The 27603-nt window shown below is 33.6% G+C and overlaps 1 protein-coding gene across 5 annotated transcripts in view; it reads left to right on the top strand.

Moving 5' to 3' along the window:
- The window catches only part of LOC126836122 (cGMP-dependent protein kinase, isozyme 2 forms cD4/T1/T3A/T3B), a 91286-nt gene that overhangs the window by 58560 nt on the left and 5123 nt on the right, over nucleotides 1–27603 (top strand). For 3 of the 5 annotated variants that reach the window (XM_050569217.1, XM_050569216.1, XM_050569218.1), the window contains one exon: nucleotides 27316–27429. In XM_050569217.1, coding sequence (XP_050425174.1) covers nucleotides 27316–27429 — 114 coding nt within the window. Of the gene's footprint in view, nucleotides 1–2001; nucleotides 2226–5733; nucleotides 6708–27315; nucleotides 27430–27603 lie in introns of those variants that run through there. The other 2 variants (XM_050569215.1, XM_050569214.1) reach the window with 2 other exon arrangements.

Raw genomic sequence — 27603 nt, 5'->3', positions numbered from 1 at the left:
AGTAATCGGTACAGAATTAGTCATTATACAATGTAGGAGAGTATACGGCAAGCCAGGGAAATCACTGAAGGAAAAATGACCCCAGACGAGTTGATATAAAATTTCTTATCGCTTCTTTTCTTCTACTCAATGTTTACTTATTGTTAGTTGTCTATCCTTAAACGCTGTTTGTACGTAAAGTGGATCGTTATCACACAGACAAAGAGTAATGAGTTTATCGTTGGCGATTAGCCGTTTAGGTACTTAATACTTATTATATTATTTATGTCGTTGTCATGTACACATAATGTCGAAAGACAAAGCACGATTGTCCACGCACGAGTCGGTGTACATACTTTGTAAGTAAAATCAACACAGAAAATATATTCATAATAAATTCACGGTTGTATGCAAGCTGTTAGCAGAGTAAAACTAAATTCTAGACGGATTTTATCAATAATTTAACCGATTGTTTCGTTGATAATGTAATGTAAATGACTTAATGTATATTTGTATGATTCGGTTTAGTTTCGCAAAGAAAACACTCTTTTCAAAACGACAAAATATAGTAGTACAATATTATCAAAATTCCTTGTTTACCTAATCGTACGTGCGTATGATATCAACAGTTTGAGTTCAGACAATGAACAGATTGTCGCCCAAACGTATTTAGTAGTTGTATTATGGGGTTTTATTTGGTCGGTTTCATAGTGCAATACTATGCGCAAACAGCAAGAAAATATTTTAACAAAAAGGTATACTTAAAATTTTTGTAATGACCGAATCGAATTTCGTCCAACATTTATTAGATTAGTTAACAAATGTAGCTAGGTAGTTCTAAACTCAATATAAAAAAAGAAAAAAATATGTTAATTATTAATTGAGTCTACAACCAACCCCCCTATAAACGTTAGATTGATAATAACCCATTAAATTCGTTAAGTTACCTTTTTAAAACATGTTAATAGTAACACTCAACAAAACTAAACATTTTCTCAAAAGACAAATAATGCATTAGATAGTAGGATGTCAAACCCTACTATTTTGTAATATTTAGTAAATTAAAAGCTATTTTGTAATAAATTATGGAATACAGTTTTGTGTAAAATAAAAAATCGAAACTTCATATAGATTTGACTTTTTTGTAAAATTATTAGAAACTGAGGCATGACATTTTAAAAATTTTATAACTTGCTAAAATTCTTAATAGTTAGTCTGTTTTTAATTTTAATTTTCGTTTTTAATGTTATTATAAAAATCGTTAAAAAACTTTAAAAATAATTTTGCATTTGTGCCTCGGATCAAAACCTTGTAAATTCTATGAAGAATCAAACATTTTTCAAAACTTAAATTAGAGTATTTTTCAAAAGGAACTGTTTGTTTGAAGTAGAAGTACTGTTTTTTTCTACAAAACATAGGGGTTGTATGCGAAATACAAGTTGAAAAAAAATTTGAATAGATTTTAACACCTTTTTTTTTAGTGTTTGTATACATTTTTAACAAATCTGATATGGAGAACATTCTCATCCTTGTAACACGTTACTATATCTTATAAGCTATGATATTTTTTTGAAAATCAAGTGGAATTTTATAGGGCAGTTTTTCCAGTAAGCGGCTTAGTCACTTGAGGTTTATGAGTAACGGTCGTTTGCACTAATTTTGAATATAAAATAAAGCCTGTTCGCCTTTTATATTTTCAATTTTCAGTATGCAGTTAAGGCATACACCGAAGGTATCGTTTAGAGACACACCGGACGTTTCCCGTGCGGATTAGTCGTGGAAAGATGTCGGTGACGGTTCGCTGTAATCTGTAAAATGTACAAAAATTGTAGAGAAATAAATTGTCTGATTGTTGCTAGTGTTGTACCAGTGTTGCACTTGTAGCTGTGCACAACGGCAATCGCGCACGACGGTATAGGCCGGGGAGCAGCAGCTGTGTGTTGTTGTTGCCGGCGGTGGGGATGTGCCCCAGCTGTTCCGTTCGACGGACGACGACGGTACGCTGCTGCACACACTGTACGACAAAAGAACAGTGTCCGTGTTGTGTTGTTCGAGAGAGAGCCTGCAGTGTCCGTCCGTCCATCGTTTTACCCGTACGTTCGTCCCGCGTGTTCCGTGCGGTCGCGCGCGTGTGTCTGTGCGTTTGTTGGTTGTTTTACTTAAGCAAGTTCTCATCTTCCTTACCAATTGTTTGGATCACAATTTCCAACAGTGTTTTAAGAACACAGGGCGTCGACCCAACAACGGTAAGCCATCGACCGTTAATATTTTGTGATCCTCGTTTTTCACCTTTTAGACATTTCTCTTACAAACGGTTTTGATATTTTCTACTTGTCTTTACACGGTTGCCATAAGGAATTCCATAATAACAGCAACTATGGACAATTACAGTCTGATAACAAAGTAAAACGGTTATTATTATTATTATTAGTAATTATCAACGTCGTGTTATCGTTTCCCGGTATTTACCTAACGCTCTCCGCTATCATAATGAAATTGCATAGTACGGCGACGAAAGGAAAATTATCGTTTTTAATAATAAGGCGGCTCCAAATAAACAGTCCAGAATATAATCATTGACGTATGACGAGTAATCCAACATCGTTTGACACGTATAATAGCAGTATTAGTCGGCCTACATGTTTTACATTATATTAAAAAATAACTCCAGACGAAAAGGTGTGCGTTTGCATTTTTGCTTTCGACCGCGCACGCAGATCCGTTTCACAATCATGGCGATAAAACTCATATTGCTTAGATAGAAAGAAAAGACAGTAGATGCGGGCCGGTGGTGAACCCGGTGGTAATACTACCCTTCGAAAGTAACCAACACACGCCTTCGTCCCCTCTAAAAAACCATTAGTAATAAATTATAAAACAATTGTCAAAAGACATATGCATAGTGCATACTATGTTTAAATTTAAAATCATATTTTCAGTATAATCCAGTAGCTCTTGTTTATTAAATATATAAATTGTTAAATTACTTGTTATGTACATTTACATTATTCTAAGGAAAGGGGAGGAAAATTAAATAGTAAATATAGTAGGAGAGATTAGTATAGAGGGTTCTATAAGTAGAGTTGTTCGTGGAAGAAATGTATAAATGCTAAGTGAGACGGATAGAAGAAATTGGTATTGAATAAGGTAAAGAGAAAAATATGCTTACATGATAATAATTATTCTAAATCTAAATTATTGTAGAAAACCAATTTTCAGACGGTACTATGCCGTTGTGTGTGTAGGCTCAGAGTTCCACGTGGTCACGCTGACGGTCAACGGCGGCCGAAGTGAGTATTTGTGGTTAGACAACGACTGTCTCCCTTCAGAAAGAGTAGCCCGGGTCGGACCGATTTCGAAAGGGTTAAAACAAAATAAAAACAGTATCATTCTCCAAGGTCTGGCGATAAATCTAATACGATAAAATGAAACTCTCTCGCGCTGTTGTCCGGTGTGCTGATCTGTGTGGCGAGTGTATGCAACGTGTGTACTGTGTGTGTAGTGTAGAACAAGGATACGAAAATGAAAGTCACCCGAAATTTCACAACGACCGTGTTCCGACCAGACCGTTTAGTATTTACAATAATAATAATAATGATAATGATATGCGTTTATGCCAGTTATATATATATATAAATTGTGTATGTTTATATACAGGGTAATCAGATTTTTACGATGCGGTAATTTTTTCTGAAAATTTTAACGACAATTACTGTTAAACGTCATATTATAATGATAAAAACAAGTATTTGGGATTGCCTCGTTGATAATATATATTCTTAATAAGATGACTTATATAAACGCAAACGCAGTAACCTTGTTTAATTTGTTGTCAAGCTATTAAACATAAAAACGACGTATTCAACAAATCCCTGGTCAGTGTTTACTACCTACATAGTGTTTTTTAATTAATCCTTGTCAAGTTGAACAATATATTAAAAAGCATATGCAAGGAGAAAGTACATTTACATTATTACTATTTGAATCCGATTATACAGCTCTGCATGTCCTAGACTTACTAAATAGAATGCTACTAAAAAGTGGTCGTTCAGACTTTTTTTTATTATGTCATCTGGGATTTTATATTCATATTTGATGGCCATTAGATGGACATTGATACAAGGCCCGCAATAATTGATTAGGCTCGTTTTTTAATTTCAATAATATGGTACAATAATTTGTTAATTTTTTTTTACATTTCATAAAACATATTTAAAATATTAACAAATATTTTGAAAAAAATTGTATTTTTTTACGGTATGAGGGGATAGTAATAAATTATTATTTCATGTTTAATTTTCGTAGAATATTATATTTAGAATATTATTTTTTTACTTTTGGAAATCACGAACATAAAATGTCTACAATGATATGCAGATATTATTCAACACATGCGGTTTTGTTGTTTAATATGAGCAATTTTTGTTTTTTAATTTAATTTATCGCATAATACAAACGAGGTTCTTCTTGGTAAATGGTTAAAGCAGAAAAAAAGACGGTATTTATATGTATACATCCAAATTGTTATTACTGTAATCCACTCTTTGGAATAAAAAACGTCACATTATGCTATTATTAACATCTTAATATATATATATTTTTATGTTTTTAATTCATAACTGCAGTTTTATGGAACTCTATTTGTATACACCATTTCGTTCGACACACAGTACAAGGAAAATCAATTTTTTTTTATCATTATTGTATTTCAATGTAACGCATTCCATTACCAGTAACTTTATAGTTTGCATACAACGATATAATTCGATTTCAAGGATATTAAATTTAATAAAATGTTTTCTATTATATGGTTTTATTGATATTTCCATATAAAGTCGGTGACCTAAATGTAGACAAAAAGTGAAAACCTCCTTAATTCTGCTTTGCGTTTACCGTGGAAAATATTCATTTAGTCGGTTTCACAAACCGAACACTCACCTTATAAGATGAGGTCTATGAAAGCCTAACGAAGATGGTGTGTATAGTTGAATCTTGAGGAATTATGTGGTTAAGAAGACATTACTAGATTCGATTTTAGAATTTGTAATAAATTGTATAATAGAAAACAAAAATTTAAGTAATACCTTCACAATTTTTAGTTGTACAAAAATGTTTTCACCTGGAACAGCTGTAGCTTATTAAAAACATATTTAAATAAATAGGTATAAATAAATTATAATGTAAATAATATTTCCTATTATACTATTAAATGTTTTCTAATAAATTTGCTTGAAAACAAAGCTAAATGTTGTGAATAAAATCAAATTAGTCTCATTAAGATTAAGTATTTAATCACATGTATATATTAGAATGAGAGAGATACATTACCAAAATATCTCGATTACTTGATTATGCTTGCTATTTACGAATTACGTAGTATTCATTATTGACTTAAATTTAATTCTAAGCAATTTTGGACTTCCGTGAAAAACTTATAATGTTCTGCTCGTCTCCCAAATTATTATCAACCCACAAAAATATTGATCACCCACAACAAATTTCTTCCTTTAAAATTTGTTAGTACTTGAGTTAAAAACAAGTAGAGTTATTCGTCCGATAGACGTAAGAGCATTAGTTATAAATTAAATTTACCTGAGCGGTGTCGAGCCGGGAACCGATACAAATCGCGCATAGACTTTCTTGAACCGGCCATTGTACAGCAATAAAGTAAAAATCAATGTAAACCGTTGTAAGAAAAATGATCTTATGATAATAATTAATAACTGTCTAAATTCGTTGTGGTCTATCCGACAGCAGCCTAAGGCGCAAATATGGACGTAAAATGAAAATTCGCTATTTCAAATATCCGGGCAAAGCAACTCTTCTGGTGGACGGCCTGCCCTCGGCGTTGAAGCAATTAGAGTTGGACGACGAGCCGGTCGGAGGAGAACCGGAAGCAATGAACTCGTACGAAGCCAGCTGGCAGGAGTGTCGTCTTAAGTGGTGTCTGCGGCCACAGAGCAAAGACCGGCGGCGGCCGTGGGAGACGACGGCCGCGGACGACGATAACGACGAGGACGAAGACGAGTACGTCGGTGGCGGTAGCCTGGGCGATGGCGCAATGGGCCGCAGAAACCCGTCGGAAAAGCGACAGGCTTGCAGCAGCGACACCAGCAACAGTAGCCAAGAAGAACAACAGCAGGACGCGCTACAGACGCCGTCGTCGAGACGTCCGCGGGCCAAACCACTGAGTCGGGTGCAGAGCGTCCGGCACGACACCACCGCCCATCGGTACAGGACTCGGCAACGAGTGGCGGCCGAGATGTTGGACGAGCAGCGCGCGGCCGCCGCCGCCAGGGACCTGTGTCGTTCGTCCGCCGCTAAGATCAAGAAAAGCTTGTCGTTCAGAAATCCGGCGCCCAAGAAAGTGGCCACAGGCGGCGATCGGTTTCGGTGCGCGGCCGCCGTAGACGACAACGGCAACGATCAACGTAACGACCAACATCATCACCACCGATTGGCGTGTACCGCGCCGGCCACCACCGTAGCGGTCGCCCCGAACGGCGCGGACGCCGGCAACGGCCAGCAGCAACAAGACAATTTCGCCATTCCTAGGCCCAAACTCATAGTTCCTGTACACACGTATGGTCTCAGAAAACGCAGGACGGGCAACACGATCTCATCGAACAGGACGGCTAGCGACGCCAACACCGCTTCAGCGTCTTCCACAGCCAGCAGTTGCGGCGGCAGTTCGGCCGAATTAAAAAAGCACCACAATTCCTGTCCAGGTAAAGAAATATGTTATGTTATTTTCAGCAAAAAAATAAGTTCATTGCACGATTCCTTTTTTTTATGATTTGAAAATAAAAGGACTTTTCTTGGTTAGCGTTGCCAAAATTGTGGGTAGCTCGTTACAGAAATACATTTCCTAACCTTATTAGGGGATTTTAAATGTTTTAAGGTGTTTTATTGTATAGGCAATAAGTAAGAAAAAAATGGTTTAATTTAATCAATTTCGACCATGTCAATTTATTTTTAGGTTAATTTGTGTAAGCTTCAAGGTATTAATTTAACTTATACAATTGTTTACACAAGTAAGAGCCATTTTTGTCATAATAAAATATGTTTGCTGGTACAAAATTATCAGACTTTGGCTAGTCCAATTTCAATTTTGTAAGAAGATACGAATTTATTGGCCTATATTAACTGGGTTATGTTGAAAGCCGAATTTAATTTATAAACATAAGTTTTTTTAATTAAACAAAATAAGTTTGGAAATTGTTCGATACTAAAACGCAAATTTAAAAAAAAAAAATTAAAAAATTTACATAACTTAGTAAAGCAGATAAAGAACTCGTATATCTTTACAGAACTAAAATGGGACCATCTTAAGAAGTCAACATTTTATTAAGCTTTTTTGTCTTAATTATCAAAAAACAGATCATTTAAAATCCCCGATAATAAAGAAAAAACAAATTAGACTTTTATTTGTTATGTTTATTGATAAACTATAGTCGATGTCCATAACAAGACGTCTGTTACGCGCATTTAAACCATACTCGCTAGCGTTAACCTTCATTCTATTGGACTTAGATAATAAACACATTAGTATTACTATAAAGCAGACATTAGCAGCTTCTCTGCAGTGTAAAAACATAGTAATACAATATAGTAAACGGGTGCTTTTATATTATTATCGGTGAACAATTGTGTACTCGTCAACCTTCTGTTTGGGTGATCCAAGTAAAACTACTAAAACATAAATAACAATAATAATATAATACAAAATTCTAACGATGCGCTTGGTTTGTATTTATAATAATAATAATAATAGTTTTTGCGGTTTTGGAATCTGTGTCGACACGGGTTTCAAAATTTGTAAAAGATACATATTTTTTTTAATGGATTGTTAACATAAGCAATTGCGGGTAAATTACCATCGTCATCATACACTTTCACTGTGAATAATAGAGACGATAGAATATACTTACATTTATACGGCGGTTAATAGACAATAATATTGTAGTGCTTCGTGTAGGTATAGTAATTGGGTCAATTCTTTTTTAGTCGCCCGTGACGCCAACCATAGAGACGATTGAGTTTCGCTCTCGTCGTATACTCTATAAACATTATGGGATTACCAATTATATTAGATTCTGATTATGTGGTAATATAAAGGTGAAACCCATTTCTCAACACTTCACTCCTATGAATAAATAAATATATCAATCAATTAGATACGGAAATTAGTTCAAACTTTATCAATTGAGATTTGCGTGTAATTTTCGGAACAATGTTTGTATGTTTTAAAAACTGATGTTTTCTGACGGACTTTAAATTAGAATTCACACGAAGTTAATATTGTAATGTACCTACTCGTGAGCTTAACTTGGTTTCCTTCTTATGGCACCCAGTAATTAATAATAACTTAATATTAATAATTATTATAATTAGTTAGTAATAATAGTTCATCACTCATCATCATAACTAGTTGTGATTCATTTCAATGAATGCCCTTTCGATAAACATCGCTGGGAAGCTAAGGCTATACTATCTTTAAAAATGTTCCACGTTCTGCATAATATTAGGAATAGTAGAATCGTCAGATACCGATTAGAGGGCCTAAATTTATGAGCGAATTGCGTCCCAATGACCACTATATCGTACCCCAAATCTTATCGTAACATAAAAAGATCTATACTATAATATAGTTGCGCTTTTTTTATCGAGTGCAATACGGAATCGTAGTTTCCCTGACTTGTTTCGTTCTTAATCATTTAAACTACCAAGGAAATGTTTATAATTTTGTTATTTTTTATTATCTACAAACCCGTGGATGATACGGGCTTTACTATCCCATTGTCCTGGCATATTTTATTTGTCTATTCAGGTTTATTATTTGTGTAATATCGATTTAGGTGTCTACTGATAGAAAAAAACATATCTATAAAATCGTTGGTTATAGAACTTAATAGGAAAAACTAACCTGGACAGCTATATATATATATACACTTAAAATAGCAACACGAGCAGTTGTATTGATATCCGAAACCTTTATAATGTATTGAAGCAGTCTTACTACACACGTGTATATTATATTATATATATATATATATATGTCGTTATATTAGTATATTACCACAAATCGTGGAGTATATTCGATATTCATGCCAAGTCAAACCGATTGCGTTAGACTTTTTGTTATGAGTTTAATTTTCTTTTTCAAATTATTGCTAGGTACAACGTTATACGTTTTATAGCTGCGGATCCCATGGATAAAAATGTCACTAACAACGGATTAGATGGTAAGGACGTAAATGAGTAAACTCTACTGTCTCGTGGAGGTTTGCATTTTTTTTTTTTTTTTTGAGGATTGCCGCGTTGCGTTTAGAAATGTATTTTTGAGTCGTCTTATGTGTAAGAAACACGACGTTCACGATTGGAACACTATAAATACCCTAAGATGAACGTGTTCTCCTGACAAAAAGCGTCCGGTGTGATAGTGACAAGATTGCGACATTCAAAAATTAACACCAGTGGGTCTATATAACTGTAGCCAAGTTAGAAGAAAAAAAATATCGTTCAATATATCGTGGTGATAAGATATCAATGGTTGTAGTATCTTGAAAGTTAAGAGGTAAAACTTTTTTTATCATATAGAGTACCAATCGCTTAACAACGTGGATTTTTCTTTTTCTTTTGTGGAGGCCATACTGGTTTTAGTCTTACTATTTACTTCACTATCGCATACAAGCTAGTATATGTTAGTTCATTTTTTTTTATTATTACTCTATGGTTGACGCGCAAACTTTTTTTTTTATGAATAGGGCATATGGCTTCAATAAACTAGGTTATTACATTGCTTCTTCCACTCCATCGAAATAATGACTAATAGATTGGCAGCATAAATAGAGCCGATCTGATCTTTTATACAAATACTCCGTGTGTATTTATTATGAAAATCAATGATTTACGATATGTCCTTACGCTGTCATTTTGTAAGTTAATAGTCTAATGGAGTGTGGGTATACAATAATCTGGTATGTTTAAGCTGGGGGATAGGATAAATCTTAATTTCATATGGTACTATAATTATGAAATAAAATTATTATTATTTTCATATAGATATAATTATTGTTATGCAACAAAAAAAACGAAATTTAAATACATGTATAATGGGGATATCGATGATGAATCATCAAACCGCTGATGAGAAATCTCAATTATTTTATCTACATATTATAGCAGATGTTCTGGCCTGTTGACTACAAAGCGAATTCGTTAAGGTATAATTTCAGCGCTATATGTGGTTGTTTCCACGGCCGTTAAATATTACTATTGAGTATATATTGTAATATATACTCAATGATACTACGAACGACTTGTAGATGTGTTGTGTGGAACTCAGAATTAGCTGTATCAAGCCTCGTGAGTTAAGTGCTAAAAAGAAACTCCTTCGTCTGTTTGCGAGACTAATTATTGCTCGCCACACACTACTTGTAAGGTCGTTGCGGTGTCGTTAGAAAGTGTTGTAACCTTGATCTTCTCTCTCTCCACTCCGTCTGCCATCCGCGACCGTACCACTAATTTTTACAAAATTAATTTTTCGCGTAGCGCCTGTTCGTTAATTTCTATTATGGTAATCAGAAATGCAATCGTTGCCTTTTGAAAGACTATAACTATTGTTCTTTCATACACTTTGGCGCATGTGTTTCACTAAACGGTTTGACAACAGACATTATTATTATGTTTGTTTACAATAACTTCACATAAGAATGTGAAACAATTAATTTCTCATTAATGGGTTGGCCAAAACAATTATTATGTCGCTTATTATGCTGTACAATAATAATGTATAGAACAGTAGGCATTGGTGGAAAGTTAGGGAGTCTTTACTCAAAACACTAAGTTATTGAATTAGGATTGTTAAAAGTTGGTCATATATAACAAATCTCTAGCTAAAAAAAAAAACCTAAACATTTTTAACAGCATTATCTTCAAGTTTTAAGGTTTTTAGTATCCCATGTTCTCTTAATTTCTGCCATTGATAATACTATTATGGGGAAAAATTTCCCCATAAAAACAAAATTGTCAGAAATTCGCTAACCGAGCTGCTTAAGGCTAATTGACTCGATCGTTCAGTCCCATTAAATAAATGAACGCGGTTTTGTTACAGCGGCCAGGCCAGCGATGTTGTCACCTCTAGTCGGCACTGCCCTGTGTAAGTGTGTGTGCTTCCGGCTGTGACATTCTACTATACGTCATAGCAATAAAGCGTTTATTGTCTTCAACAATGTTCACATAGTAATAATAAAAATTCCCGAAAACGCTTTCAAGGTTTCTTGCTACCCGGTTGGGTAATAACGTTTTTGTAAATCAATTTGTAACGTTTACGTGGCCGGGAAACTACTGTTAGGTCATGTAACAGGAGGAGAAGAAGCTATCGTGTCGACGTGAGTGTTCATATAATAAACTTTGCGCCAACGGTTTTCCCTTTACGAGTTCCATTGTCGTTTAATTATGCGATCGGCCTCGGTCAGCAATCCTAGGGCTTCGGCTAACACATCGATCACACTTAGGCCCGTCCCGACGTTCTGGATTGGATTGCCACCGCGACGTCCCTGCCACCGCCGCATCTCTTGATCTCTTGGCCGAGAACGGACTTAAACTACAGGATCGCTTATGTATATTGTCCATAAGAGGTCAAACGTAACGAACAAGGCGGAAGTGTGATCCCGGTCGTGGGGAGACTAATATTTTTTTACTGCGCTTGACGTTCCAGTTTCGGTACAAGGTTTTTATATTTAGTTAATAACGTATAATCGTTTTTATTTACTACCGTTATCCGGTTTTGTTTCCCCTTTTAAAATCCGACCCTATAAAAATTAAACGGCCGTTAATATTTAATTACCAACGAAACCCGTCTAGGTAAAATTTATTTTGTAAACGCTCAATACGGTAGAATATGATTTTATTTCTAAATGCACTTTCTCTTTCTTGTAGTTTTTCTCGCGTGTTGTCCCGACCTGATAAATAGATTTTTGCAAATGTGAAACCAATGTTTTCACCGAAAAAAAATTAACAGCTGTACAATATATTTTCGTACTGCTGGACCTTTCCCGGGTACGTCCTGTCTCGATTAAATGACTTGTTGTCAATCAGAAGGAATACACAGTTTTAAATGCGTATTCGCAGTGGTTTATACAAATCTTATTTGGCGGTGAGTTAAACTTTCTCTATCAGTGTAGGTATCGGGTACCTACTTGGAGTATAAGGCAAACTCGAGTTATTCATTATAGAACCTTATCGATTTTTCCGCACGACTCGCCATAACGTAAAACGTCTTCGCGTTATGATTATTTTTTTTTTTATTATTATTTATTACTATTATTATCATTATTTAGTTGTATTGTATATTATTTGTAGTTTGTTTGTGTAACCGAGCGGTTGGCCGGCAATCGTTTGTGTGTACTATTTTATTTTCGAGCGACCGTGACGGTAACTATACGTTTATTTCAGTCAGAATTTTCGGGGCTTAAAAGTCGGCTGAGATTACATAATATAATCTCCGTTATAATATGGTAAAATATACACTATTGCGCGATAATGTGTACAGAACCGAATAACTCATGACTTACATGGGCAACGGCACGGACGAATAGTTCCGTTGGGTTGCCTGCATGCTCTTCGGTTCGCCGCCGTCAATTTCTGAAACATGTGCTAAAAAAGACAGCGACTTCAAGTGTCTGCTTCGGACGGATGGTCCGGAGTTCCTGAGCACGAAGATGCCGACTAATAATGTTCCCTAATAACGGAACATGCATTTAGTGTGGCCGCTATTGTTGGGTACCTCACAAGGAACCGATATAACACATATCGATACTAGAATAACGTTAAATAAAATAATGTTTTAAATTTATAAAATTCTCAAAACGAATTATTTAACAATTTATAGAAATGACTGACAGCTAGCGATAAAAATGTATGATGAAATAATACGGAGAAAGATGTAAAACGTTTCTCTGTACTCTTAACATTTGACCTATAATGTGTAACAAAAATACGTCTTGTTCTAATCGTTCTATACACGTCCTTTGAAAACATTTTTTTATAATATATAAACCAAAGTTTTTTTAAAGAAACTATTATTTAATATATATAATATTATGCTGAACGCGGATTATAATGAAACGAATTACATATCAATATTTTTTAATTTCGACATTAATAGTTGGGAAGTATAGAATTTTGAAAAAAATCAATAGGACCAATATTAATTAAGAGGACGTTATTTTACATTTTTTTATATAGATTTAGGTGGTAAGTACAGATAATTTTTCGAAAAATCTTAAGTTAAATCCTAAACAAGAACTGATTCTTCCATCAAAACATATCTGATTATTAACAACGTTTTATCTGAGCAGTTGCGTATGACTCAGTTAATGTGGTTTTTAAGCAAAAACTCAGATTACCGAAAGATAATGAATGATGTCATTATGGAATGTTATATCCAATTTTAAATATCTAAATTCAGTTCTTGGCTTTAATATATTTTAATGGTACACAAATACAATTTTTTTTAGAAAATATAGCGAATAAAGCATAATATACAGCGCAGTCAGTTTCTAACGCTGGAAAATTTAGCCAGTAAAATAAACATATCAAGTGATCTATGTATTTAGTTAGATTTTCTAATTAATAGAACAAAGTTGTATTTGTATGTAACATTTGACGTTGACTTTGCATATCAGTGACTTACGATTTCGATTTATTGCTTATAAGTTATAATTATGGACACTGTGATTATATAATGTACCATTAGAAAGAACTCGATTTTTTTTTTACTTAACAGTTTAATTTGCATTTGTGAGTACGTATACCGCTTCCGCAGACGCTGTGTCCAGATTTGCTTTGATTGAGTAAAAAAAAAATTACACATTTTTTTAGTTGTTAAAATTAAATTTAAAAAAAAAGAAACTTATTACTTTCCTTAAACTAAGGATTTATAATATCATCAACCCGTGAACGGCCCTATCCTAACCGCTTCTTGTACCTAACCCGTTTGGCGTTTGCTGACTAATGGATTTTTGAGGTAATATTTTATCGTTGCAGTAGTATAGTAAAAAATCTTTAATTGTAAAAGAAGTGGTAAATCGTCGACGATGATTTGTCACCACCAGACTTTCACGAAACTCTCACCGTCGTCTGTTGACCGTTCAATGCGGATGATTCATCTCAGCCATAAGCGGACCTGTTTCCTTATTGTTGATCAAAACAATATCTGTTGGATTGCATTAAAAACATATAATACCACATTTCCCAAAAAAGATTAATATTATATTAATGTTATCAATAAACTATTATTTTTATAAAATCTATGTGATAATATTTATAATCTATAAAATACATTCAGTTTCTACAAACTTTTAATTCTGTAAATGTATTGTCATCAAATTATATTACTTTCCCAATAATTTGTCCAATCGAATATAATACAAGACGTAGAATTAGCTGTTAGGCATTAATCGATTTAATTTTGACATGTATATGTCTGATGGCTGGGGGTCATTCTGAAAAATTGCGACGTGTTAAGTGTCACAGTGCTGGCGACATTATCGTGGTGCCCTCCGGAATATTGTTCACTTTTAATTTTATAATGGGTGCTTTTACTCCAAAACCAAAATTAAGTGATTTATTTTCAGTTGGCGTAAACATGTTTTTACCACTGAAAATCACCGGTGCGACGCCCTCTTAAAAGTATCCACACTTCGTGCAGATACATCAAGTTGCAGGACATATAACGATATATATATAAGGATAGTCAAATGATTTTGTTAGGTAAGTACTTACTTACTGGCGAACTTAAAATTGTGAGCCCGCCTCGCGAAGAGGAAAACGGGATTTTTGTAACTCCAATTTTTTGTAGTGAATGCTAATAAACCATGCTGCTTGGGAGGAAGTAGTGTGCAAACAGTTTTAACCTCCCAGGTTAGCGATTACTTGGAAAAATAAAGGCCTTCCTTTAATATAATTTTCATACCTTAAGTCCTAAAACTTTGCTAAAAGAAAGTAATCAAGAACAAGTATCTACCACCCCTTACTATGAGAAAGGGTTGTGTTTTTTTTTTGGTTAATTTTTTCGATAGTCCTACTTTATCTTAAGAATATTCCATACAAATTTGGAACTAATTTCACTAAGGTTAGGTTAGGTGCCGTACTTTTAAGTTGTAAATTATGTATATTTTTTCTCAATTTTGAAGGAGAAAGGAAGAAGTTTGTACAATTTCGCTCAGTAAAGTACCTTTAAGAGACGTTTTTTGACTTACACAGTTCCTACATGAAAAAATCGGTTAAGCGGTTTGGAAGATACAATATCTTGGTTCAGACATAAAAAATGAAATAAAACGCATACTGGTAAAAATAACTTTCTCAGTTATGCCTCTAAGTTAAAATATTAATATAATCGTGACTGTCTATTTACTGTCAAAAAAGCGTAAATTATAAATAGTATTTCACAATGATTTGACACATTGACATACATTTTATGTAAATCATATTAGCCAAATCATTGTGATACACGCTGTATAATACCTGAAAGACATGCGCAGTGTGTATTATCTCATGAATTCGCCAAGAATTAATTATGATTAAAGTTGTGCCTAAACGTTTACGGATACTAGATCAAATAAAAATCTGTAATTTCGGATACTATTTCTTTTCGAGTACTCGGCTATTCTATTACCTGCTAAAAATCAAGAGCTCTGGTTGATATACCATCTTTTATTTGCTCGTTTAATATTTTGTATTGTTTAGAATTAGGTTATACTAGTTACCGTAAATCGCCAATGGTAGAGACACGTCTATAACATATTCATCGCACAAAATTCCTGCGAAACGTGAAGACTGTGACGCATATTTGTGTATATTGTAAATATCTCTTCTAATTTAATCTAGCCCGTGACTATACTAAATAGGAATACACACAACTGTGGAAAGTCACCATTTTTATATTAAACTAACAGGGCGAGACGAGTTGGATGGTTAACCAATGACATTTTCGACGACGATAGCTTGTTTGTTACAGTATTCTACTTCGAAAATTATATTTCATAATAAATTAAGTGCATACTAGCATACTAAAAATCGATGAATAATGTGAGCTTCAATTTAAATTTATCGCACAATTAATATTTGTTTGTGACGTGATCTGATTGAGAAACTTCACTCTCTTGCTCAGTATGTAAAATGTGAACTGTTTGAAAAGTCATTGTATCCCATTCATTATAATTAATACATTTTTTAATGTGCTGTTTTTTAGTTATATAATCTTACATGCAAATTATTCAATAAAAACAAAACGTAACTTGAAAATATGTTTTAACTCTAGTTATTGTACTTTTATAAATATTTAACTCTACATAAAATGTACATACTATGTGACCTCACACGATCGCATAGTATTATTATGATGAATATTGATGATTTAATTATTTTTGTACTCGTTTTCATAACTGTCTCACATTCAATCTTATACAATTTGGCCGAGTGGACTAAGGCGGCATTTTCAATGCATGCACCGTCACCGGTTCGAACACGGGCGGCATCTCTCTCGGGCAGGCAACTGTCTAGGGTGAGAGGGAGCGTGTTACTCCAATTAATGTTTGTTTTAAACAGTTCAAATGAACTGCGAATTACCTGTTTTGAGTATTATATTTTCATTAAAATCTCTGTTATAATAATTTGGAGAAAAACGCCCAATCATCACCTGAATCAACTGCGGTTGTGCGTGGGCAGCGCTCAAGGTCTGTTATATCTACTCCTACCGGCGTACTTACCAATGCCTTGTATTTAATGTTGTTTAGTTTCGCAAAACGTTTTCCTATTTATTCAACCGTGTACGTTCTCTTTATTATGTACGTACCTACTATAAAAATGTCAATGGTAATTTTTGTCAGCCCATGTAGTATTTTTTTCAGTAACATTTTTATGGAAACGTATGATTTTGAATGCCAACTGGTTTCGGATTTAAAGAATTATTGTGGTACAGACAGACCAAACAGTAAACAGTCTTAAGATAACGAGAAATAAGATAATTTTGTACCCCATCAAAGAAAGTGTAAGTGTTTTGAACAAATAGTTGTTCATAATTAAACCCAATTTCTTACATATTATTATTCTGGCGTGTAAACGTTAGCATAAAATAAGTGAAATTTTTAGTTGGCACTTGGCAAACAAAGAATGTAAAATACAAAAAAATTGGTTGTCATCATTGACACGCGCAACAATAGTGAGTGCGATATCATTATAGTAATATGGTAATACATTAAAATATATTATTTTTCACCAAGAATATTTGGTGTATAGCATTTGTGGAGTTTCTCTCCAGTTGTGTTTTATCCAGTCATTATTGTAGGTATCTGTGATTAAAACAAAACCGAACGTTTTTCTACATGACGAGATGAGGATATTTCCATTGTCACGATGGAACCAAACAACTAATTAAAGGATATTAATTATGAGGCATCTAGTTTCAAAACCAGCCCTAAGACATTTTGACAACGTGTTTATTTTTTAAGTGACCACAATGTATTACATGTTATGTAAAACTGTTATTGAATACCAAATAAAGAATATAACTAATTCAAACTGTGTTTGTTTGAAAATCTTGATAGTTTCTATCTAAAGAAATTATTTGTTGTTTTGTGAAAATTTTCAAAAATTGTCTAGCTGGTTTTGAAACTAGGCGTCTCTTATTATACATGGAATAAAACAAAAGTTAGCGTTTTGTTTTATTTTTGGGGATTTACAATAATAGCCCTTATTTATTTTTTACACCGGATACGGTAAAATAAAATTTTAGGTCCTGCACGAATTAGATTTTCTTATAAAAATGAAATTGTTTTTAAAAAATGTGCATACATTACAACGCTGACCACTTACATTTTGACATTTTGTTATTTGTTTAAATCGCCTACAATAATTCCAATTTCTCAGTGCTCACCATTACAGATGTGTGTCATATTATTTCATACAACACAGTAAAAAAAAAAGGTATAGAGTACGTAACCCAATTCGCAACGACATTCAATGGGGGAATATATTTCAATTTATATCAAAAAAAAGAAAATTGTATGTGACGATGTTAGACTTATGATAAGCGGTATTTCTACTATTTTTACTATTTAATGGTTTCCTAGGTATTTTATTGGCAAAAGACGTTGGAACATAAAAAAGTTAATATTCCATATTGATTGATGATTCGTTCTTCTGTCCATTCTTTGTTGTTACACAGACTGATTTTCACGATTTTTTTATGTAAAAAAATACGAAAACATCTTTACATTTTGACGCTACTGTACATCATAACCACAAACCTATAGTTTTTTTTTGTTTACAGCCTTGACTGAGTTTTTTTTGTGCATTATGTATATTATTATGATTTACTGTAGTGAGCGTGATCTTTAATTGAACGTGGATTTTATTTTGTTACTGGTTACAAAACGACGGTCTATACAGAAGACACTAGGTAGTAGATATATATAAATCATAATATTAACACAACGGACATTACCGTTTCTTTGTTTAGTATAACGCACGACTACTGCCAGAATTTTTGTTACGAAATTTCAATGCATTTAGTCGTTTGTGTTGTTCGGGGCTACTTTAAACGGTCATGACGACCCGAGGCTGTATACTCGCATGTCTAAACAACGCAGAGACCTAGTAGATAGTTACTGCGACTTGCGACTTGTAAGGCCCTGTGCGCGTTTCCAACTCGTGAACAGCGACACAACGATGTGAATTCATTGAGGTCGTGCTAACATTCGGTGTTATACTGATGAATGATGCGTATTGGTAGCACATTAGGAATTTATTTGTGTTCATTTAAAATGTTTTAACTACTATTTATAAATACAAATAAAATTAGAAAATAGATGTTCCATTTTTTGTATTGTAAAAAGGCGCGATAGAGTAATGCGCGCAGATACAAATATTAGTCTACACTCCATCCTCCTCCGGTCCTAAATTTTAACCTATGAAAAATTTAAAAGTTATTATCAGCAAATTATTCTTAATCTAAAAAGTTAATTTAGTATTTACGTTACTTTTTATGTTTCATAAGTTGATAGAGCTCTTGAAAATACTAAAAACAAAATAAAATAAATATTTAATCATTTTATAATATTTTACAACAACATAAATAAAAATGTTTCCAAATAGTAATACTGTACAATTATAATTATTTTCCAAGAAAATGAGTTTGTCACGTTACATTGATCAACAAATAGTATCTTATTTGTTACATAAATATAATAATTTATTAAATATTATTTTAATGTAACTATTTTCTTTATTTTATATATTATATCCCATTATTTTTATATCTAGATAAAAATATGTAATATCCATTAACTATTCCAACACTGATTGTTATATGTTGCATTAAATCAACAAATAAAGTAATCTTAAAGTAAATGTTGCCAACTTTTAGTCTGGAGTAAGTTAATTAATTAAAAATAGGCAATGGCTTAACATTTGTCAGTTGTCACATAACCTAGTAAACACAATGAGCGGCGTCCACTATATTTTTTAAACACACACAGTCTAGCACAGTGGACTTCCATATTGCATAATAGCTTGTCTGAAATAAATAGAGAATAATTTCCGTAAGTATATCGCGTAACGACCGTAACGTTTTGATTTTTGTCCGTAGATAACGTAATATAAACATTATTATTGTTGTAATTTACAATAAAGTATAAGACATCACATCGGTCCAGTTAACCTTTTAAGTACAACAAAAAAAAAAGAATAACTACGTGATATAATTGTTGAGTTCTTGTGAAATACTTGATCCACGAACAACGACATGATTATCTGTTCAGTCTTTTGGCATACAAAAATATATCTCGTGCATGAATGCAAATTTTATGAAAATCCGTATTACTCGCGACATGTAAAATCGATTTAGTTATCGTCCATGTTAAAGAGGTGTACTTTTATATTATTGTTCGATTTTTTTTTTTTACAATATAAGAAGAGTGCCTTCACACCATTTATAATAACTTAATAATATTTATAATGATCGGGCTCCGATTATTACAAATTGGATTTGACGGCGATTTTCTGCGAAATCCATTGACAATATAACGGCAGCTCACAACAATAAGAAATAATAATAATAGTAATAATAAAAGCCGTAAAAAACGCCTGTGGCCTCGATAACAGCTGCAGCCACTCGTCGGTTTTGTGAAAGTCAACCACGTTAGGTACAAGTGTGTATAGTAATAGTACAACTATATTGTACTGTATGACTAATATTTTGTTTTTACCAAAAACGAAGATTGCACGAATCAGATACCAAGAGGACAACGTTCATCGAGACAGTACCGAAACGTTTGTAAATAAACCATACAATTATGATAATATGACATTTTAAAACGAAAACAAACTACAAAGTGCGCAAACCTTCCTCTTGGACGCACTTTACACGTGTAGGTAAACTCGAAAGCGTTAAAAACAAACCGTGCTTAATTACAAGAATATTATTATACCTCTTACCAGAAACATCCATGAATAGCCCATTTCCCAAAATCGATGCGGTGCTACTGGAGTGTGTTGTATGACTATTTTGTACAAGTACAAAATTAATAATTATAGACCCTCAATTACTATTCTCAGATGTATTCTCACGTATCGCAGTTCCGGGTTATACACAGCAGTGAAATACATCTAATATATTTTAAGAACAGTCTGTCTTACTACTGTCTAACTACAATTACTACTATTACTAATACCTTGGTATGTTGTGGTTTAGTGACCTTCGATCCGATAATATATTGTGTAATACGAAATTAAAGACCATTTTAAAAACGGTTTTATTTTTAGTATATGCGGTACATTGTATGTTTCACTTAAAACTTAGAGAGAAACAACAATATTTCAAAATATTCTAGAATGCTGTAACCCTCTGCAATTTAATTCCTTAGATGTGTTTCTTTTTTCTATAAGCAGTACGCTCCACGCAACTCATTAATTCATAAGGACGTAGCCCATTCGGCTCCGGTTTTTTACAACACAAATTCCTTCTCGTCAGCTAGTTTTTTATGGAAAGAAAACGAAAAACTTTCTATCATTATGTCAATAAATTAATAGATTCAATAGGGGTTGCTACCACTTTTACCAAATTTAGAATTCGTATTGATAACTGACATAGACGGCAGGTCTCCGACACTCGCTCGCTGGGCGCCGTCGCTGCGCTCCGCTAACTAAAAATATCCTAGGTTTGTAGGCTACAGTCTAGGAGGAGGTTACAGGTTTAAAATTAAGTTGAAGTTTTTTTGAAAAGTTAAAGAGACTTGATAAGAAGCTGGTCATTGGGAAAAAGTGTACAATGGAAAAAGGGTCTTTGGTAAAAGTGGCGTCATCCCATTCAATAGAACTTAAAAGTAAGTTATGACACGAATGTTTTCTGCGTCGCGTCTGTACTTATTATGTTACGAGAAATATGCGCGTAGTACCGAATACCGGAGCCGTTTGGGAATTTATCTACTCATTAAACCGTTTTCGACAGGAGCCGTTTAGAAAAAAACAAACAATGGATAGGAACCGTTTGGGTTGCACGATTCATAAATGCTCTTAATTACTCTTAATTTTTAGACATTTCTGCATTATGTTATAACAATATTAATAAACTTAAAAAATGTAATAACTGTTAGATGAAACACCGATGTGCAAAGATTCCGTGCTACTCCTATACAGTCACAAAATAATTTATTCATCGAAATTTGTGAAAAAGTTAATTAGTAATTTAATGATGGGAAATATTCGAATATTCAAATAGTAATAATAATTAATTTACAAATAGTTTTTTTCAACTATCCAAATATTCGAATCTTTAAAAATTAGGTATTCGAATCCTTCGAAGATTCAAATCCAAATTACAACACTAATTAGTATTTTTTAAATATTATAAAATTATGTTATGGCAGGAAATTGAATTTTAAAAAAAAGTTGTTGTGCTTTGTTTTTTAGAATATTATATTAAACATGATTTTCTTGGATAAAAAAAAGTATTTTTTTTAGTTTATCCTCTGTACTCTTCATATATATTGACGCCTCAATTTAAAATTTTTAATCATTTTTTTTTTAAATTTGAAAACAAAACTGGAATGCACTTACAACTAAAATGTCAAAATTTAACAATACCATAATTTATTTACCAACAAATTTTATATACCCCCCAAAAAAATTGTATATAAGTGGCGTGGCAGTCGAGCTAGACCGAAAATTGTATAAAACGCGCTTGACAAACGCGACGGTGGCGGGCAAAACCGTTACCGTTCCTTCACGCTCTCAAATCGCATAGGCGACGACAATAGAATCCAAAAATAATAATACCGCTGAGATCGATGACCTCACCGGCATACACAAACTTAACATTGTGAACGGATCGGCGTTTTCAATCGCCATTTCATTTTTTGATGATACCCAATGATACAAAGGATATTTATATTATGGTTATTATCGCATAATAGGTTCACTATCTAAATTTAAAACGTCTATCTAATAATAGTATCTGTATATTTTTTCTAAATAGCCCCATTTTAAAAAACAAAAATGTTTTACACTCGGGATTCCGTAACGTTATCATCATACAGGGTTAAAATAAAAAAAGGTTAATTTGTACCAAGTCTTGACTTATGACTCGTAACTTATAAGAAATATCTCGCGATTTCCACTAGACACTGCTATGATAACCCACGAAAGCAATTTTTATTTATATTTTATACTTACAAATTTGTTCTTATTGTGAACGGTTTATATTCGTCACGACCGTGCGATCCTAATTTTGACTCTCTTTCTCTAATTCAATTAATCGATCATAATCAATTCTAGGAGTATCGTCCAAGAAAAAATTACACACTTACCGTTCACCGGTGTATAAACGATTTCCAATTTCTTCTATGTCGATTGTCAACCAGGGGATTAAGTAATGCTGCACGGTAACGCAAAAACCTGAAATCAACTTAGCCCACATTTTATGGGTAGGTAAACAACAAAGGCGTTTTTCGCTTCTCGCACAACTGACAAGTATGACTAAAGTCTGAACAAAATCCACGTAGCGATTTGTCATCGACGCGGGATTATTAGTTCTGGTTCCGTAACGATATCCGTCCTCAAACACAAACGTTGTCGTCCGTTTTTCAATACTAACATGAGCGCTATACTCGTTATTACCTAAAAATTAGTTTACAAATTGATATTGTAATTACTTGACTTGTAGTGTACTACTGGCGTGCGTGTGTTACGTACGCTTATTTTGCAGATTATGTTGCGGTTTTCGAAGTGACAATCGGTTCGATTTTGTTTTCAACTATAGGATATTGAATGTAAGGTATAGCAGTAGTAGTATTCCAGTGTTTAAACGAGTGTTTATGCCACGTTATTAAATTATGTATTGTACAATAAGTTGGTAATAAGCACTTATGTTCGTAATTTTCCTATGTTATTACTCAAACGCATATTCACAAGAGTTCTCGCATTGCGGGTGTAGTAATAACGTATTATTAGTCCGAACTGTTGTTTGTCCTTCGACGAATCTTAGACGGGTAAAACAAAATGTTATACAATATCAAAAAACAAGGAAATACGTCGTTTCTGGAGGGAAAAATAAATAGCTTTCTTCTATTGAGTACCAAATGCGCGTGGAAAATAGCATAGTATTGCAGCAAAAAAAATAGGTATTGTTATATTTTTGAATAAAGGATGTATATATACATATATTATAACTATACGAATATTTTTAAAAAAAAGTTACAAAGCGCTGTAACTTTTAAATGAAACATTTTTTTATTGAGTCTTTTTCTCAATTTTGAAGGGGAAGGTGTCAACTTTTTAAATTCTTGGCCCAATCAAGTACCTTTCGAATAATATTTCTGATCTATAGAGTTGCTACACACAGATAAACTCGGTGATTTAAGATATCGTTGATCCAGCACAGAAAAATAACATCATTGTAATAACAATACCTTCTCAACTCCGCACCGAAGTTAAACAAATATATTTATGTTTTTAAAATGCCAGAAGTATTTCAAATGTATCTACAACGCTAGAGGAGTGTCTTGACAGAGGTCAGCTTCGGTATAATAATTGTTATTTATAATATTTGATGATAGGTGATAGCTTAATATTATTATAATATTACAAACGCCCGTGACCTTTAGTTTATATAACAAGTGGCGCTCGATCGTTGCGTTTTGTAATGCGTTAATCGAAAATCTTCGTAGTGTTTCGTAATGATTCTATCTAAAAATCACGAGAAGTACTTATAATAGAGTATAATATGTGAGTAATAACAACCACACGCATAGGTACAACAATATTTTTTTTTAATAATAAAATGGGTCAACCGCTGCTAACAAGCAGGTCTCCCCTCGCGTGCATGAGAGAGACTACGTTCGCACTACATTACGTTATAATATTAGACGTATTTTCGTTGTAACATAATATAATAACAGCAGCAAACGCTGTATAACTCCAAAATTATTCTCACCATCTTTTTGTATGCTATTACCAGTTTATTTGATGCAAGTGAAAATTATTGTACTAGTCTATGGAAACCGGTTGGTAGACACTCGGCACGAATACATTATTACCATTCTTTAATTAACTCTATGCATTTAATTGTATATATGTATATATATTGTAAATATATTTAACGATATTTATGCAAAAAAAAGTAGCATTCATTTTAATTAACAATAATTTCGCTCTTGCCGACAACGAGCTTCGACTGAACTCGTCGGATACGATTTTGCAGACATAGCATAGGTTTTTCTTTAAACACCTCCAACTAGTTGCTTCTGTCACCAATAAAATACTATGCATGGGCGAATGATACAAATTTGAGTGTACATGAAAGAGCGTATGTCGTATGGGTACATTTTTTTTACTCGACTTTTCGCAGTTTTACTGACAGGTGTGCATAATGTTGTTAGTTGTTGGTACGTGCACGACGACCTGAGTCATGCTGCATGCGACAATTTTGTTAGCCTCTATATTATAATACTATTATCATTCGTGGATATTTGTATATGCGTAAATACATATAATTTAAGCTGCTGTGGGTTGACGCCACTCACTTTCATTGAGTCACGTTGTCTTCGCGGACTTCCAATTGGAAAATGAAAATAATCATTATTATTATACTCGCGTCTAGGGTCTTGAAATTGACAATAAATGATAATGTACAATATAATATATATAAAACAAACCAACAGTATAACGGTGATCTTCCGTCGCGCGCAGCACGTAATAAATTATAATTGTTGTTTACCTACCAAGAGTGTGTTTGTTTTACCAAAAACAATACAATACTATAATATCACTGCGACAGTGAAATAATGTACATAATATCTACATTGTTGGACGTCAAAACCAGTTGTACCAAAAACGCTACACAATATTATATAGCTTAATAAATTAATACATATTGCAATCAGCAATATTTATGTTTGGACTACATAAAATGCCGCCGCCGATTGACATATTAGATAATACTTGCGCGTTGTTAATAGCTAGATGACAACACGGTAGGTGAAAATATAAGAAACAGTGACTATTTATAGAAAACAACAATTTGTGGACGCGTTAGCGGCGGCATAGGTAGGCATCATGGTGATGAAAGGCATCGTCGTTTCTACTTTATAATAACAACGATGATCAAATAATTATTAATTGCTATCTATAGGTATAACGTCACTCGTGATAGTTGCCTGCGAACCGAAAGGCGCGTGTCAAACAATAATTTGTACCAACGCGGCGTCGGTTCGGAGTTTGGACAATTTTTGCGCAACGCATAGCAATGGTAGTAGCTCGTACTTACCTTGTCCGAATTCCGAAAATCGCAATGTGAACGGCCGCGTTAGCTACTTTGTTACACGTCCATTGACTACGGTTTATTAGTGTAACGAGAGTACCTAATGCCTGTCCGGGCCGGCCACCGTTAGGATCCTATTAAAAATGTTTTTTTTTGTCGTCAGTTATTGTTGCGTTTTTGTCAATGACCGACCACCACGAAAATCTCTACCGTTTAACGAGAAAACTCTTTTTGCCACAGAGCTCTGCATGTGTATGTGAGTGAGTGAGTGAGTGAGTGTGTACCGGGCTCTGGGCGGTTGAAATCGTTGCGGCAGTCGATGACCCCAGCATACGCTTTGTGACTAGCAAGTTTCCCGTCTCAAAAACACCGGCCTGATAAGACAAGAAAAATTTCCTTCACATACACCCTCTCTCTCTCACCTATGTCAATTCAAGAACAATAGTAGTTTGTGATATTATCACAGAATAAGCAGAAGAGAAACTATTCAATTTTTACACGGGCTCTTATGGGATGAGATAAAATCATGTCCGACATTTTGAATATGATCGAGAATGATCTGATAGGTGTAGGGAAATTCTCATTTTTCGTTCATTCTGGCTTAACTGTTCACTGGAAAAACGCGGGAAATGGTGACGACATTTTTGTCGGCGTACCTACGACATTTAATAAATTAACAGTTTAGCCATAAGTCAGAGAAAAACAAGGAAATATCTGAGTTCTAGCGTCACTACCTATTTCTCAATATATGTCTGACCGTTTTTTGATAAGCTCTAAGATTCCCTTCTGTTTATTCTGTGGTATTATCTCCAAGTCGCATCCTGTGCCGGCATACGGTAAATGCTTAGGAATTGCAATCGCCACAAGTTGTACGATTTTTTTCGGTGGGAACCGGCAAAATATAAAACATCTGTAAGGGCATCCCAAAAAACTGGCAATTGACCACATTTTGGATGTATGAAATAAAAACTACCAAATATAACAATGTCTGTTTTCGCCAATCATGCACAGTCGGTTTATATTTTTTTTAAAAACCTGGAAACAATGAGGCCATGACCGAACTGTGTGTGTGTGTGTGAGCTGACCGCATCGCGCTCCACTTTTTTCTTTATTATTGTTATTTTTTTCTTTACACAAACACGTTTCGAACCTAAAACAAATTGTACCTTATTACGTGTAAAACATATATATATATTTAAATTTTTTATAACATCTTCGTTGATTACTCTATACTTCCATTACAATAATAATATACGTAATAATGAGGTCAGACAGCAGTAGCCTTGTTACGTTTTATTGCGTATTTTTTTGTTTATAGTGAACGTTATATTAATATTATACTTTTAAATATTGTTAATTACACTAGTGATATGTGTATAATACATTATGATATGTAAAGACGAGTCCAAGTTTAATGTTGCATCACATGTTTTAAGTATTTAAACGCTTAGGCTCGTGTATATGTCTATATATATAACGTTAAAATAATGGGACTTGTTTTTTGTAATTTTCAGAGGGACGAGTAGAAGTGAGCAGAGAAAACAAGTACTTGAGCACTTTGGCTCCGGGAAAAGTTTTCGGTGAACTGGCCATTTTATACAACTGTAAACGCACTGCAACCATAAAAGGTATGTGATTTATTTTAGTGTATATACTCTACACTATAGAGTCTATAGACTATAGTACATAATTTTTCATCAATGAACACTTGGCGACCAGACCGAATGTTAAAAATCAATAACTTAAATATAATATAATAATAGCGACGGGGTTTATAGAACGTATTCATTTTCATTCGTTAT

This window comes from Adelges cooleyi, unplaced genomic scaffold (assembly GCF_023614345.1).
Source record: "Adelges cooleyi isolate 19-005CV unplaced genomic scaffold, UGA_ACOO_1.1 ACOO_flye_CR_arks_rails_tigmint_CR_PRNA_23, whole genome shotgun sequence".
Lineage (NCBI taxonomy): Eukaryota > Metazoa > Arthropoda > Insecta > Hemiptera > Adelgidae > Adelges > Adelges cooleyi.
Note: the sequence above shows the minus strand (reverse complement) of the source record. Positions and strands in the feature narration are given on the sequence as shown.